General features: G+C 44.7%; 3 protein-coding genes across 3 annotated transcripts; 1 reads left to right on the top strand and 2 right to left on the bottom strand.

Moving 5' to 3' along the window:
* Positions 1-9,439: 9,439 nt before the first annotated feature.
* Positions 9,440-10,579, bottom strand: BDB00DRAFT_858735 (uncharacterized protein). Its single transcript, XM_053125891.1, has one exon. It carries the CDS (start codon positions 10,390-10,392, stop codon positions 9,616-9,618), a length of 777 nt encoding a protein of 258 aa, XP_052973017.1. The 5' UTR covers positions 10,393-10,579; the 3' UTR covers positions 9,440-9,615.
* A 493-nt stretch (positions 10,580-11,072) lies between these two features.
* On the top strand, positions 11,073-12,370 carry BDB00DRAFT_184242 (S-adenosyl-L-methionine-dependent methyltransferase). Its single transcript, XM_053116384.1, has 5 exons — positions 11,073-11,411; positions 11,569-11,656; positions 11,747-11,847; positions 11,963-12,109; positions 12,249-12,370. The coding sequence occupies exons 1-5, from the start codon at positions 11,269-11,271 to the stop codon at positions 12,358-12,360; spliced, it is 591 nt and encodes a 196-aa protein (XP_052973016.1). The 5' UTR covers positions 11,073-11,268; the 3' UTR covers positions 12,361-12,370.
* A 1,228-nt stretch (positions 12,371-13,598) lies between these two features.
* On the bottom strand, positions 13,599-15,838 carry BDB00DRAFT_858726 (uncharacterized protein). The gene is made up of 12 exons (XM_053125890.1): positions 15,667-15,838; positions 15,513-15,604; positions 15,341-15,442; positions 15,205-15,273; positions 15,077-15,141; positions 14,894-15,004; positions 14,697-14,808; positions 14,506-14,630; positions 14,245-14,389; positions 14,034-14,158; positions 13,836-13,966; positions 13,599-13,733 (listed from the first exon to the last, which is right to left on the bottom strand). The coding sequence occupies exons 1-12, from the start codon at positions 15,798-15,800 to the stop codon at positions 13,661-13,663; spliced, it is 1,284 nt and encodes a 427-aa protein (XP_052973015.1). The 5' UTR covers positions 15,801-15,838; the 3' UTR covers positions 13,599-13,660.
* Positions 15,839-15,906: the final 68 nt, after the last annotated feature.

Raw genomic sequence — 15,906 nt, 5'->3', positions numbered from 1 at the left:
TTTCTTTTCTTTTGGCAGAGCGCGCAAGAAATTGTTTTCTGCGATCATGCGTCTTCTTTGATTGCCGTTGAGCAAAAGAGCTGCTGCCACTGCTACTGCTGGTGCTGCTGGAGCTGCTGCTACCAGTGTCCTTTATGTGTTCATGTCGGGGACCGAACTCAACGAAAAAGCCACGGTGTTGGCAAATTCGACACCAGTTGATCTGAGTCGGCGCGACGGACTTGGCCTCAGGTTTCCTGTGGAACGATTCGGTCTTATGGGCTTTGGACCGCGACGAATCGTGCTGACGGTGCTCGGATGTGAGCGATCGCTTGCCTTTACCTTTCAGGTTGGGCAAAGCCATTATGTGTAAGCTAATGCGATCCACGTCAACAGGCCATTCATTGCCATAGTTCTGTGATAACCAGGCCTCAGCTTGCAAGCGGGAGTCTTCTTGCATGTTCAACAAAAAAGTATCAAACACCGCTTCGTCCGTACTTTTGTAGTACGAACTGTGCAGAAGCTGCTGGAAGCGCCGGACGTAATTGTCGAGGCCTTCAAAATCGCCTTGTCTGCAAAGCAAGACTTGACGATTGCTTTGGCGCTTTTGAACAGCTGTGTCATAAATGGAGATCAGCACGTCTTTGGCCTGACTCCAAGTTGCCTTAGCAATGCCTCTACTAGAAAGGTGCTTGGTCAACTGATCACGCTGCGACTGATTTAAAGCTTGTTGGATCAGTCGGCGCCAGTGGGACTCAATATCCATGTTGTGGACCGTGATTGACGTCTCGAAGTCTTTGGTCCACGCTTCTGCTGAAGAGAAGGTCATGGTGGCCCGTTTACTGCCATGAGGGAGACCATGCAGCTGCAAGTACGGCAAAGACTTAGGTACTGGCTGTGGCACCTCTTTGACACGCGCGTGCTGAGAACCGTACTTCTCCGTGGTCCAGAACAAAGGTTCATTTGGATACACACAGTTGAAGGTACGTCTCACTTCTTCGAGCTCAGCATTGTTTGCTTTACTGGCCGCGAGAAGGGCACTGCGGTTTGTGTGGTCATCACTGACAAGAGAACGACCAATTTGCTGGGCAAGGATCGCCTGCTTTCCCAAGAGGACCTTCATAGCTGATTTGGCTACCTGCAAGGGGTCAGCGTGAATGGATTCTAAAGAACCCGGCTGTGCCAGTGGCATTTCGACATCATCCTCTGCTACTAGCTGGGAGCCAGCAACGGAACGTGACGACACATCCTGAAGAGAATGCTCTTGGACGTGGGTGCCAGGCGCGGGGAACTGTGAGTTCTCTGCAACGTTAGCTACAGACCGCACCTCTGGCTGAAGAGAATACTCTTGCACATGGATACCAGGCGCGGGGAACTGTAAGTTCTCTGCAGCAATAGCCACAGACCGCACATCTGGCTGACCAGCGGTGGTGCTCGCCACGCTCAAAGCATCACCTTCGTTGTCGAGGTTCAGCCTTTGCATGAGGGGCGGCAATTGTTGGATGTTTTGCTGCTGTTGCTCTTGCTGCAACGCAGTGGGAGGAGGCAGGAGCGGCACGAATTGCGGTTGCTGCTGTTGTTGACCAAGTTGTTGCAGGCCAAAAAGCTGCTCGAGCTGTTGCTGCGAAAGTTGTTGCTGTTGCTCAAGTTGTTGGATGAGCTGCTGCTGCTGAGCAAGCTGCTGTTGCGCGAGCTGCAGTTGCGACACTTGTTCAGCCATCTGTTGTTGCTGCTGAAGTTGGTCTTGCTGTTGTTGTTGTTGGGCTTCGACTACAACGGAGGTAGCGAGCGAGGGCGACGAGATGGGTCCGTTGGTAGGAGTGGTGGTGTTGGTGGCGACAAGTTGGTTGACGTTCATCATAGTGATAGTAGTAGTAGTAGTTGTAGTTGTGGTTGTTGGTGTTGGTGTTGGTGTTGTAGATGTGGTGAGAATTCACGAAAAAAAATGTTTTGTCGAGGATCGGAAATGGGACGAGATAATTCGTGAGACTCTTAACGGTCAAGTTTTTATTACGAGAGAAAGAGAGAGTTCCAAAAATTCTTCTTACTAGTTATTCATATAACGAAATTGTCTTTGTGGAACTTATTTGATGTCCCGATCCTCTGGATACAACACTCACTTACCTTCAACCACCTACCTTACGCCTTCGTCGCCCGTGCCTACAAAACAAGCACCACCCACCCACCCACACACTCACTCACTTACCTTCAACCACCTACCTTACGCCTTCGTCGCCCGTGCCTACAAAACAAGCACCACCACCCACCCACCCACACACCCACCCACACACTCACTCACTTACCTTCAACCACCTACCTTACGCCTTCGTCGCCCGTGCCTACAAAACAAGCACCACCACCCACACACACACCCACCCACCCACGACCTACAAAACCCGCGTTAGCCCCCACTCCCTCCCCAGACATCCACAAAAAAAAGAAAGGGACTTACCATACGTGATCGTGAAAAAGTGAAAAGTGAAAAGAGAAAGAAAAAGCGAGGAAGCAACACGCTGCGGAAAATGGGTGTCTTTTTATGGGCAAAGTTCATTTCCAAAAAGAACGCTGGTCTGGGCCCAATGAGATTCTGAAGGGACGCTTGCTTTTTTTTCCTTTCCTGTATCTTTTTTTTTTGCGTACAAAAAACTAAAATAGGCAAAGATAAGCTCCGTGCTCAACAAAGCGCACAACAATGACAGACGACAGTAACACGATCACAACGCGCATTATCACACTTTGGCACTGTTTTTTATCTTTTTTTTTTACTTTCTGTGTTCGCGTAGTTCAGTTCGCGAAAATAATGGAAAGGAAAAAAGTTTTATTATTATTCCAATGCACATCACGTAGTTCAGTTCGCGAGAAAAATGGAAAGGAAAAAAAGTTAGTTCGGAGGATACGTTCCGAGCCAATCTGGTTTGCTTTTTTCACATGTATCATACTTCACGCGCACCCTGGGAAAAGCAGACAGATAGGATATACGATCGACGCTGTTTTTCTTGAAAAGAATCCCTTTCTCTGCATCCACCACGCTTGCCAGCTTACGATTATCGTTCGTTAAGCTGACCACCGAGCGAGCTCAATGCGAGACTAAAGACGACAAGCAGTCTAAAACCACACCTCCATAAGCGTATACAGTGTAGTGTTTTCGCCTGGACGAGTGACGTCCCCCAACTTTGGTTCCATCCCCCCCATCCAACCCCCCGCCTCCAACTTTATTCACGGCCAGCACGGAAGGTCTGCGCATGAAGAAGCCGAGCATGACAGCAAAGTACAATGGAGACCCTGCGCAAAAAAACATCGTAACTTGGCCTCAGAGCCTCGAAAAAACAAGGGTTGAGTATGTGCGTGTTGCTACGAGTCTGCCCATTGCGCTGGTTGCGGTTGTGTGAAAAAAGCGCTGCGAATCGCTTCGCAAGAGCAGCCGCCATTTCGCTCGGAATTGGTCAAAATGGGTGACGCGAATAAAATAAAATGTGTTTTGACATGCTTGTCCTGGCAACAAGCGGCTTATAGGAACATGGATTGTCATGACTACTGAATGCCATGGCAATAAGCAGCTTTCTTATGCAGCGTGGTTATAAAGCAAGCCTCATAGAGAAGGATGTTAAAACGAGCAAACCAAACAACCTGAAGAAGCAGCCTGTATGGATAATAGTAGCTCTAGGATGACGCGCATACTATGCTGAAAACAGCCATGCTGCTCCATATTCTACTCTTGACAATCTATTTTAAGCTGCCCACATCCATCATTGCGGGCTTGGAGGATCAGCAATCGTTAATTGCCGTGCGCATATACTCGTACAAGAGAGCGTTTTTTATTTTCGTTACACACGCCACCACAGTCGATACAACGATGGCCGAGTCTTTCTACAATGTCTCACTGATCCCATGAAGACGCTGGCTGCGGCGTTCAGCACATGTTTACTCCAAACAAAACCCAAACAAACAATTTATTGTTCAATATAAACAACATTGACCCGAACCCTGTACAGAGACCCTTTGATCATTGGCCTGACCTTTGCGCTATCCCAATCTAATACACGCCCAGTCATCCTGCTGATAAGATATTAACCAACTTGCATAACACTATCCGCTATCTCCCCCATCCCCCATCCCCTTCTTTCCTGATACTTTCCTTTTTTGGATTATAGTTCACCAATATAACTAGTAACAAGACAACCATTCCAAGTGCATCATCAGCCGTAAATAATCATCAAGAGCTCACAAACGACATCATATAACGCGTCAGCCCATATCCGGTTATAGCCGTTCATAGTTGTGCAGATGTTGTGACCAAGTAAAATTTTTCACATGCATGATTTACCGACAATCGTACTGCTACTGTTTACATAAACTGGATATCATAATGTTTCCGTGCTTTGCGTACACGTCTGAACCAAGAAAATAGGTGACTGCTACTATTACACGATACAGCCCAAGAGGACAACATAGAGCGAATAAGAAGTCGTGTTGATACCATACGTACACGAAAGAAGGCAGTAGTGAAGAGGCTATGGAAGGAAAGCAAGAGAAAGGAAATGGAACTTGTCTATTTGAGGCAATGCATGGGTTTGCTGCTGTTTGGATGAATGGCGTCGTGTGTATGTGTGAGATATACGAACTGAATATAGAGAGGACACGGGGTGGGATTTTTTCATCAATCAAAGCTTTCAATTTCCTGACCCGCTACTCTTCTTTCATTTTTCCTACTACTATTACTACTACTACTACCTCTTGATCGGAATACCCAAAAAGTGCTTGTTAAAAAAAGAACCAGCGCAGAAAATGTGGAAACGCTTCCATGGCGAGGCTTCTGTGGCTGCCGGCGGCAAAACTCAGAACCAACAGCAAGCGAATAGTAGTAGTAATACGACGACGACGACAATGGTCGAAACATAACCTTTTCTTCAGCCTAGTGGTCTGAAGCGACTGCTTGACATCTTTGACACCATGAAGCGATAAATTTTCGGTCCCTGCTATGACCGTACCAGCGGGATAAGGTTGCACAGGAGAAACAAGGACGTGACGAGCAATCAACTAAAGGACGTCGGTCTCTTAAATTGCCAATCATGAGCGACGATGAACACGGCATAGCTGACAATGTTACGAAGGAAGAGCTTTTTGCTTTCGACCTTGGCGTTTACAACATTTTGCTGCAGCTTTTCGCTGAAGCCAGTTTTGCGCTAGCTTTTAAGGTCATCTTCCACTAACTCTTTGTCAGCCAGGTGGAGGACAGATGAGCACTTGCGGTTTTTTTTTTCTGCATCAACACAGGCCTCCCAAATTCACATTTTGGTGGGTGTAGATATTTTGCTAGCCCTGAGCCGTGTCTTAAATCGTAGAAGCGAATTTAAAATATCATTCTCCTTAAGGGAGCATTGTAGCACATCTGATGGATCTCCAAATGCTCCGTTTTCGCAAATACCAAAGGATGCACCGTGATTCGATGCAAATTGGCGGAACGGCAAGACAAGTCGAGAAAGTCCTTATGTTTCGACGCAGTCCAAAGTCTTGAGAGCAACCGTGCTCTTTCATCGTTGCTAATTCTAGCAGGTTCAGGAATATACGGCATAGCCACTCTTAGCAATATTTGCAGAAGGCTACCGATGAACCAAGCGTTATCGGCGTGGGGGACAATAGTGAGTGGATACCCATTTTGTGAAGTCAAATGAACGGGCTGATCGCTATAATATCAACTATACAAGCCATATGTTTTAGGATCTATCATACATCCCCTTGTAATCTACGTACTTCAAGTTATTCATTGTGAATTTCTTCGCTCGATATTTTTGCTTCCTGTGCTTCTTGAAAAAGTCTCGAATGTCAGATTGCTTCTTGGCACGTTCTTCTCGAGCCTTGGCTGCTTCGTCGATTAGCACGCGTTGGTTGCTTCTTTTATTCGAAAATTGTCATTTTTTGTCGATATCCTTCCCGGAGCTAGGTATATGGTAAAAGAATCTATGATACCAGTTTTTTATACGACTTAAACTACATATTTCAGCTTCACACAAGCAACTAGTTCTTTTTCTTGCTCTTTTGTTTGATTTATTTTCGGTCGAAGGATTCTTTGAACAAACTGCGCTTGTTTGTTTTATGAATGGACTTTGTTACCAAGCAATTGTTCTGGTTCCTCTCGAGGACGACCATCATTCAAGCCTTTTTTTACTGTTGTGCGTGAGCTGCAGGCAGATTATAAAAAAAATGATTTAAGCCTGACGATCACTCAGTTCAACGCACCCTTATTAAGATGCCACATCCGAATCCAGGGTGTGGATAGTGTTGGCGAAATGTAAAGCGACGCTGACAACCACTTTATTGCTGCGTAGTGTGTCGTGAACGAAAAAATCAATTGCTCGAGTGAGTCCTGACAAGCGATAATGAATATCGCGAAGTTGACGGTCAATGTGTTGACCCTGAGCACTAAATTGAATTTCGTTAAGCGGTGGTAGAGCAACACACTGACGACTGGTGTTGTGCGAACACCCGTATAGAAAACTGCGGCGAGTACATATCGCCGTCGATAGAGTTACGAAAAAAGTCCTTAGCCATGCCCGGAAAGGCGTTGATCAGAGCAGGATAAGGGGTAAGCAAAATAGTAGGAGCTTGCTCAGTAAGATGCGGATCGTCGTCTTCGTTCTCCATGTCTGTATCCTCGTGAGTAGGCGGAGGAGCGTCTACATAATGAACCGAGGATTAAGCGAACATTAGAAATTGAGTGTAACAATATGCCCTGGGCTTTCATAATAGAACGATCGACTTTATTATGTTGCCCGCGGAGACCAGTCATACTGCTACTGGAAGATAAGACCTTGTCGAAAGAGCAGGACTATACATTATAGGAAATCATATGCATTGGGCTCTTCTCTAGTTTTTTAACCCAGGCGCAAGAGTAACGCGGCGACTTGCTTTACCGTCAACAATAACCGATTGTAGCATGAATATTGGATGGAGCTCATGTTAGCGTAAGATTACAACTCATTAGATTTTTGGAGAAGAAAATGCCCCGGTGTCTGATGGTCGTATATGTAGTAATATTCTTTGCTTTTATTGCTGTAAGTCTTGGTACCTTGATACACGGCTGCTGGTCTGTGTTCGCGAGTCTCACACAGGCTCAGAAAGCAAACGAGAAACCGTTGACAGTAAACGTAGTTACTACTCAACTTATGCTAGAAAATACGGACGAGCATCAAAATCGATGAGAAGTCTGTTTGTTATTTTTTCAGTACCAGATGGTTGAGGCGAGTTGCTCTTTTGAAACAGTATAAAAAGTACGTATGCCTAACAAGGTCCCTTAGGACGTACGCAGATATATAAAATAGAAGAAAGCAGCACAGTTACTGAGTCCTGTCGTTGGCCTTTCATTCAGAGCAAACAAGAAAAATCAATATGGGGAATGGCAAAGGGAAACCCTCGCTCGTCAATACATGGTACGTAGACAAGAGTTTGAATCCACAGCGTGGAAATGTAACACCTGGTTTTTGCAAAAGAAAAAAGCTATATAGATGAACTTGTAAAATTGTGTATTCACTATCACAAATCATCTCTACAAAAATGAAAACAGCAGTTAACAAGAAGGCTCACAAGGCTTGAGGTGAATGGGCAACCAACGATCTCAAGAAACTCTATGATTTTGGAATAAGCTAAGCTATTTTCCTCCTTTTCGGCTACACTCTTGGATAACACCTTCTCGATAACACTTTCAAGAAATGAACTTGAATTTCTCCCTAATTCTCGTCGAAAGGCTATTTGATAATATTATTCCGTTTGCTCTGCAACATAAGAATGTAGATAGCTCGAGCAGCAGTGAAGAACAGCTTGCTTGATGATAAAGGCACCACGAATAGCCTTTCGCTGCCTCGCATGAGATGGTTTTTCGTCGTTTTCAAGTACAAACATAGCTTTTAGTTAGATCGCCCTTAGCAATGGCAAAATATTAACAGAACGCCCAATCCTAAAGCTTGCTATGAGCAGTAACAGTAGTAATCCACTACAAGATATCTACTAAAATAAATCAATAATGCTGCACAATCCATTCAGTGTATCGATGTCCTTGTAGGACATTTATTTTCTTTTTTATACGACTACCCGGGGTCCCATTTGTAAATTCCTGTGCTCATGGTTTTGATCTTCCTTTTTTTAGTAAAAATGATAAAGGCAAGAAAACATTCGTGTAAACCGTCGATCTTCTAGGTGTTAACACAGACGCGCCCTCCTTTCGATTGGCCCAACATGACAGAAGAAAAGACCGATCGACGGTTCACATCGCATAAAGCTTTTGCGCTGGAGTTCTCTTTTATTTCCTCAACTTAACTGATATTAAACGATCATCTGTGGTTGTAACTAGAATTTTTTGGTCATTTTTCTCTATTCTCTCTTCTTACTGTAGTATGCAGCTAAATGAGCCGGCGAGTGAAAAAAAAAGGAAGGGACATCCCTATGTGCTCTGACGAATTATGTGTGAATAGCTCCTCGCTCCTGTATTCTTTAAAGTAGAACGATTTCTTCGTGTCGTGTCGTGTCGTGTCGTGTCGTGTCGGGTGTCTTAGGTGTAAAATCCTCTGGCTGTGTTTACATTAAAGAATAGGGGCTAGAGCAGTATAAAATCTTTGCAGCTGTTGTAAGACCTGGTGACATAAATAACATGGAGATAAAACAGTGGCAGTGTCATTCTATAGCACATTTTGGATAATTCTTAAAATACCTTTATTTTGAATATATCTGATATGGGTCAAATAAAGGTACTCAGGAATTATGACCTGATGTTGTATACTATATAGTACATATCGTACGAGAGTGAGAGAGATGTACTCGGAAGAAAAAGTGGTGGTCTTTACTTATTGCGTGTGTGCATGTTGACGTTGCACATGTTTATATTATGTGCATTAAAAGTGCTACCCAAAAACGGATCTGCACAGACGATCATGCGTACTGAGTGTTGCTGACAAGAAACGACTTATTTCATTTAAGAGATCGATAACAGCAAAAAAGTCAGGTGTTGAAGAAAGAGATAAAAACACTCGTAAAGCTCATCAAGCTCGTGAAGAAGGATAAGGTGGCTCCACTCTCTTTCTTTGATTTTGGGAGAGCATGTAATTAACCACATAACCCATATATACACTAAACTATCGAGCAGATCATACTTTGTGCTATATAGGAGGTGAGGATTCAAAAAATGAGGAGGGTCTACTGATGAAAACGGCAGCAGAAAAGATTTGCCAAACCGGGAGACATGATTTGCAGGGACAAATATGGAGGTTTATGTAGCACAGAGAAAAAACCCTGGTTGCAGCAAAAGAACGGTTGCTCCGGGAGACCAAACACGCAGCAGGTGATATCATTGACGAGAATCACCATTACACAGCACTTTGTTACTATGACAACCACCACACATCGCAACAACATTACTCTAGCAACAACATCGTGATAGCAACAGCAGTATTGCCATAGCAGCTAATTTTTCAAGGAAACTAAAAAGAAAATTGTTTGTTGTATTAAAAAAGAAAGTGTGATATATAATAGAGGGTATAGGAAATTAGAAAAGGACAAAAAAAATGGAGTACAATCATTTTTTAAAACAAAAAAGTGTTATGACCAGCATATTATAAGGTTTGTAAAATACTAAATGTGAAGAAATATTTATCGGAACTCATCGGCGTAGTAGACACGAGGAGGCGGCGGGTTGTGATGGTATTGATGATGGTACTGAGGATGATGATGATGGTTTTTTTGAAAGGTGGCAGTCAGAGGCGGCGTAGGCAACGTGTCATCGTCGTTGAGTAGATTTCGAATGGAGGTACAGCTCGAGGAAGATGACGTGGAGGTGGTCGAGGAAGACTGGCGCAGAGGTGGCAAATGAAAAGCCGAGGTTGGCCGTCGCGGGGTGGGTGTGATGGGAGGAGAAGAGGAGGAGCTCGATGTCGACTGCCAATTATGGGAAGCGGGAGCATGTCGCGGGTGATACGTGCCGGAGGATCCGAAAACGGGCAACTGCAACGTTGATGGCTGCGCTTTTAACAAGGCTCTCAGAATGCCTTCGATCACCCCCAGACGCTCTTCAATGGCTTCAACCGAAACAGCCTGCTGTTGTTGATGTTGATGGTGTGGTGATTGCAGGTGGTGTTGCTGGGGATGACTGTTGTCGGTGCTGCTGTTGCCGTTGCAGTTGGCGGTAGTGGTCTGCTGGTGGTTGTTATTGGTTTTGTCAGACGTCGAAGGCGACATCATCATTGGAGGCTGACGGACGAACGTTCGGGATTTATGAGAAGTCACGTATTTGCATTCCACTTTCGCGCGAATGCATCCTGTGCACGGCTTTTCGCCGTTGCACTTTGTCTTTTTCCGTCTGCATTCGCCACATGCTGATACGACCTTGAGGCGCTTGCGTCGAGTCTTGTCGATGGGCACAGTGGTCATGGCTTGTTTGTTTTGGTGGTGGTGGTGAGATATAGCGTAAAGAAGAAGTAGACGGCAAGAGAAGGAAGGGTGCCAGAGAGAAAAAAGATTGGAGAAGAGAGAGGGAGGAAGAGAAGAAGAAGAGGAGGAGGAGGATGGAAAAGAGAAGGAGAGAAAGAAAGGGAATATAAAAGAGTGGAAAAGGGCGGGTTCTTAATATAGACAAGGAGACAGAGCTTGTGTGTGTGTGTGTGTGTGTCTCGCTCGTCGTGACCGGTTGCTTCTTCCGGGACCAAGCGCCCTTCTGCTTTCTCTTATCCATTGTTTACTGACTCTGTCTCTGACTCTATCGCTCTGGCTGCTTCCCCTTTGCGCCACACATCGACTCACCCTTCTGACTGGATCTTCCGCAAACAGACAACGATACAACCCAAAGGGGAGCGGCCGGGGGGGGGTAGGGCACTGTCCTTCTTGCTTGCTCTCGTATGCTACGCTTACAAGATTCCCGTGTACACTTACTCACCCACTCCACTATTAAAAATAAAGGGCGGCCGTCCTAAATGGAATCGTTGCCGATCCGATGCCGTGTGACAACAGCTGAGGAAACCTCGTGCACAGTTGCTCTGTTATGGAATCAAGCACGCCCGGAACCGCGTAAGTTCCTTTTCCCATCTCCCTCTCATCTTTCTTAGGGCCCCCCACCCACCCACTCCCTCCGAAAGAAAGATACCTCCCATTTGCTCCGTCCCGTCCTTCCTTCCTTGCTTTCAACCTCCAACCTCCCACCCCCGAACCGCTCCGCCCCCCACATCGCGCAATACAAATTCCCCGGAAGCAGCTTCGTTCCTTGCCCTTTTTTTTCTTTTCAACTCTTGTAATTGTGGAAATCTTAAAAACATGACTGACTGGTGCAAGCGATGGGACAATGCTGACACGCCCTGGGACAAGGGTCAAGCTAGTCCCGCCCTGGTTGACCTGCTTACCAACCATGCTGACTTGGTGCCCTCGAAAGGCCAAGGGCTTGTTCCAGGCTGTGGTTCGTGAGTACATACTTTAGACTTGTAGCTATGCTTTCCTATTTGAACAGTACCTACCTGCTCCTCTCTCCCCCCCCCAAGAAAAAGCACCCATCAAAGAGAGATCATGATGAAAAGGCTAACCCGGAAAGAAAAAAAAATGCTGCGCGCGCCTTAAAAGGGGTTACGACGTGGTGCTCCTGGCGACGGACGAGCTCCACATCACAGGGCTCGACATGAGTTCGACTTGCGTCCGCTTATGCAACGAGGTGCGCGCTTCTTTTCTACAAGTGCTGCTCAGCCCTGCTGTGACGTAGTGCCCATGATGGCAAATTATGCTGACTGCTTTCTTCGACTAGAAACTAGGCAGCAGCAGCAATGGCAAATACGATTTCCTCTGCGACGACTTTTACAAGTTCAAGATCCCCGAAGGTGGTTACGACATAGTCTTTGACTATACGTAAGTACAAGTGCCAGTCAAAATTGTGTCACACAGCAACAACAAAATCGTGTGATGATGCTGATACTGACGCTGAGAAATGCCGCAAAACACACGGATACACACACACACACAGGTTCTTGTGCGCCATGCCACCCCATATGCGCCCAGACTGGGCGTCCCGCATGGCCGAAATCATCAAGCCCGGTGGCACTCTTGTTGCTCTCATTTACCCACTCAAGGAAAAACCACTGCAACCTCCATTCACGGTTTCTGTTGAGCTGTACGTACCCCACACGCTTATTTTTTGCGAGCACATCACGGAGTAGTAGTACACACACACACCCCGTGCAAAAAGTGCCGCGTTATTTTTTATTAATGCTTAATCGGTTTCATGTTATTTACTCTTCTTCTACTACTAGGTACTTTGAGCTCTTGAGCGAGCACTTTGACAATGTCTATCTGGAGGAAGCAAAGGGTCATGGAAGTCGTCTGGGCGAAGAGAAGATGAGTGTCTGGAAACGCAAAACTTAATACTACTTTGGTCTCTGTTGCTATGTGCTGCACCAATATAATACTGCTGCGTTCAAAACGCACGTGGCTATACACAGCCGGAATAAACTCCAGCCAATGTTCGAATCGGCGGTGACCGGAAGACGCCTCTCTTCTTGCTCTTGTATATGATAGCGAAAACTCAAAATCCTAGTTGTTCTGTACCTGATTGGTGGGCCATCTGTTGGAGAGCCAAATCCATTGCGGTAACACAAGGAAAAAGCACTAGTTTTTACGTGCACAGAGCTTGAGACACTTGGCTGCTGTATCACATAAGTCAAATAAAAATTGGACATCCTCATGCGCTTGGGTACCCGCCAAAATCCGTGCACCGTGCATTGGAACTCCACCAACTTAAAAAAATTACGTATGACTTTTACTACGAAGGATATGACAAGATAGCCGCACAGCTTCCGGAATCTTGACACATAGTAGAACAAATTTCTGCTTGTATGAAGTCGTCGTACTCGTCGTTGCTGTTTGTTTTTTCTTCTTCCTATGTGTGCTGTGGTATAGATGACGTATTGAAGAGTGCTACATGATGGAATAAAGGAGGCCCGTCAAACAGACAAGGAAACCCAAAATATTTATAAAGAGGAGGATATATTACATATGGGAACGAGCTGTGATTATCATGGCTGCTCTTTCTCCGTTTTGTGTAATATCAAACAACAAGAAGCTATCACGTATGAAACCTCTCCGGGCTTGCTGAAATTGCAGTAGTGGGGTGTATTACCATCGGTCAGTGTGTTAACGTATGGTGGTAATGGTTACCACTCTTCCTCCACGTGCTGACGCATTGACACACTGCAACCATTTTGTAAAAGAAAGCAGAGCTAATAAAAGACGGTGCATCATCACTACAGTATCACCACCAAATGTCAACTTTGCGCTCAAGTACAGTAGTATGGCAAATTGTATATATGAATGCATGTTTTGGCTATGGCCATGCAGATGAGCTTGGTCGTCATGAAACTCGTCAACAGCGATTCTGCTTTACGCAAAATGTGGCAAGGAATCTTGATAAGGTTGTCACAGTTTAGATAGTGCTGATGAGAAAGAGCTTTACGCGGGTATTACTTAGACATCGTGTATGTATCATGCATGAATAAACGGGCCTGACATCCAGCAAAAAAGAGTAAGGTTGTACTGTTATGCATTTGCTCGCGAGGATTGTTTCGTGCGTATGGAATGTACTCAAAATAGCAACCAAAAGAATCCTTTCGAGATAGTAGGTTGCAACTCGCGTTTATTATAGTGCTACGCCAACTATTTGGTACAATTACTTTCTAGATGTTTTCTGCTGTGCTTCATCGGCTTTGTTATCGTCCGCCTCAAGCTTCCGCTTTCCATTGCTGATTTAACGGAAGGGGTTGTTTTTTTATTAGAAATAACAGACGCTGTTCCCCTTGCCTTCCCTCGAAGCAAATCATTCCTCAATAGAGAGATATAGCTACCTCGCAAATGCCACTTCTGGACTTAATCTGAACGAAAGGCAGTACATATCTTTCTTTGGTGCAACATTCCTCACCCAATGTGCCACACTTGTCGCACGGTCGATGGGTGCACCGATCACTTGACTTGCTCGCTATTTATTTGTTCCCGTGATGAGTGTGATGCGGGTAACTCAAAGGAAAAAAAAAGCACATAGTTACCTCAAGAATATCATTGGCAGGCTCCGAACTTTTAGTGAAACAGTGGCAATGGATCATGGGAAGCTTTGCGGATTGTGAAGCATCGTACCGGACCTTCTGATCACGATATAGTCCGTGAAACGTATCTATGATTCCACCGGGAGCAAGACCAAACAAGTCGTTCATTATCCAGTCTTATACAAGCGATAAAATCCAATAATCAATGAATTACCAAGGAATTCAATGGCTGTTGCAGGAAGATTCATTACAAAGTGGTCAAACGTTTTCCATTCTTCCGATGTTGCTTGAAGATCCTCTACGGCTTTTCGGATAAATTCCCGTCCGTCCAGGTTGTACGGGTGGATACCTTTGGTAATCTGCCCAATTATTGTAGTTTACCAATTAATGTCTATGCCTCGTGGTGGACGCCATATATTCACACCCACGTATTTGACTGGAATAATAAAAAGATATCATGATCATTCTAACCAACCTTGTTAAGTTTAATATTCTCATTAAGCCATTGATAGGAAGCCGGATTCAGGTCGTTGGCATATACAATTGCTCCCTTTTTGGCGGCAGGCAATGCGAACGGACCCACACCCGCAAACACATCACCTGACAGTAACAGCCCAATAAAAGTCAATTCTTTGTCTCTTCCATGTCCAAAGCACCACGACTTACAGATATATTCGTTTTTCTTGAACTTTTGAATGAGACGATCATGTTCCGTATGTAACCGAGAATTCCAATAGACTTTGGAAAAGTCAAACTTAAATCTACATCCGCTTTCTTTCTACGTTGATGTTGTTGTTACACAATCAGCTTCGGATCCATCTTCCAATATCTGGTCGGGGGAACAACGAACGCATCTTACTTACCACTTGAGCAATCATATTGTCCTCTCCAGCAAGGATTTCCATCTGAAAGAAACGGAATGTAGTGTCGATATTGTTTGTCTTGTTCACAACAGTTGTGATGTTTTTGTTTTTCTAAACGCGTTCTTTATAAGTTGCTTCTCCCTTCTTCTAGTATTGGCTGGAACCAGAGCAGTCGACACTTACATCCAGAATAACTTGACCGATCAAATTCTTCCATGGATAAAACTCTTCTTTCAAGTTCATGTGCGCTAAAAACAGATCGCAAACTTGTTAGTTTCAAAAATCGCAATTAAAAGGGCTATCATCTGTACCTATATGACCAATTTGTGTATAAGATGCTGGTGCGTCTTCAGCAGGAATGACAGCATGCAAAAGTTGATCTATAACGAGAAATAATCACAATTTAGCAATCCCCACTACATGCGATAGATATTACTATTTATATACCAGCAGTCCAGTAAGAATAATCTAAATCAATCGTGTGCTGCTCAAATCCAACGCTCGCTTGTTCGATCACTGTTCTAATCTCTTCGGGTAACTTTGGGATATCTGGGATTCTCCCCCTTTAGTTTGACAACATTGTAGGACCCCGTAGTTTTTTTCACGCAGCGTACAATACCTTCTTGACGCAAATCACTTCTTAATAACAAAAGTTTTGTATCGTCACTCCCATTCACAACATTGCGCAGACGCGGTTGATTCAGGAGCTCACTTGCAAAAGAAATAAAAAACTTTAAAATCTTTTCATTTTAATTCATAAAGAGTGTTTTTACCTTGAAAGCTTCTTCATGAGATCGCCCACCCGTTTTGCTTGTACGCGCATGGCAAGAGTCGACACAGACTTTTTGAATGCCTCACGATTTAAGACGGTCATGCCGTGTTGAACCGGAGGGACAAATGCACTCATTATGTCTTCTTTTCTTTTTACTAGCGAATGGATCGATCGCACCACAGGGATTCTTTTTTCTTTACCTCCGTTTGAATTATTGTGAGATGCTCACGGACATTTATTT

This window comes from Zychaea mexicana (genome assembly GCF_025766255.1).
Source record: "Zychaea mexicana strain RSA 1403 chromosome Unknown BDB00scaffold_170, whole genome shotgun sequence".
Classification (NCBI taxonomy): Eukaryota; Fungi; Mucoromycota; class Mucoromycetes; order Mucorales; family Lichtheimiaceae; genus Zychaea; species Zychaea mexicana.
Note: the sequence above shows the minus strand (reverse complement) of the source record. Positions and strands in the feature narration are given on the sequence as shown.

Coding starts and splice junctions, on each gene's coding strand:
- BDB00DRAFT_858735 (XM_053125891.1), bottom strand. CDS start 10,392: ATGACCACTGTGCCCATCGACAAGACTCGACGCAAGCGCCTCAAGGTC.
- BDB00DRAFT_858726 (XM_053125890.1), bottom strand. CDS start 15,800: ATGAGTGCATTTGTCCCTCCGGTTCAACACGGCATGACCGTCTTAAAT. Junction 15,005..15,076: donor TCGGTCAAGTTATTCTGGAT/GTAAGTGTCGAC, acceptor GAACGCGTTTAG/AAAAACAAAAACATCACAAC. Junction 13,734..13,835: donor CCAGAAGTGGCATTTGCGAG/GTAGCTATATCT, acceptor CCGTTAAATCAG/CAATGGAAAGCGGAAGCTTG.
- BDB00DRAFT_184242 (XM_053116384.1), top strand. CDS start 11,269: ATGACTGACTGGTGCAAGCGATGGGACAATGCTGACACGCCCTGGGAC. Junction 11,412..11,568: donor CTTGTTCCAGGCTGTGGTTC/GTGAGTACATAC, acceptor GCGCCTTAAAAG/GGGTTACGACGTGGTGCTCC. Junction 11,657..11,746: donor GCGTCCGCTTATGCAACGAG/GTGCGCGCTTCT, acceptor TTCTTCGACTAG/AAACTAGGCAGCAGCAGCAA.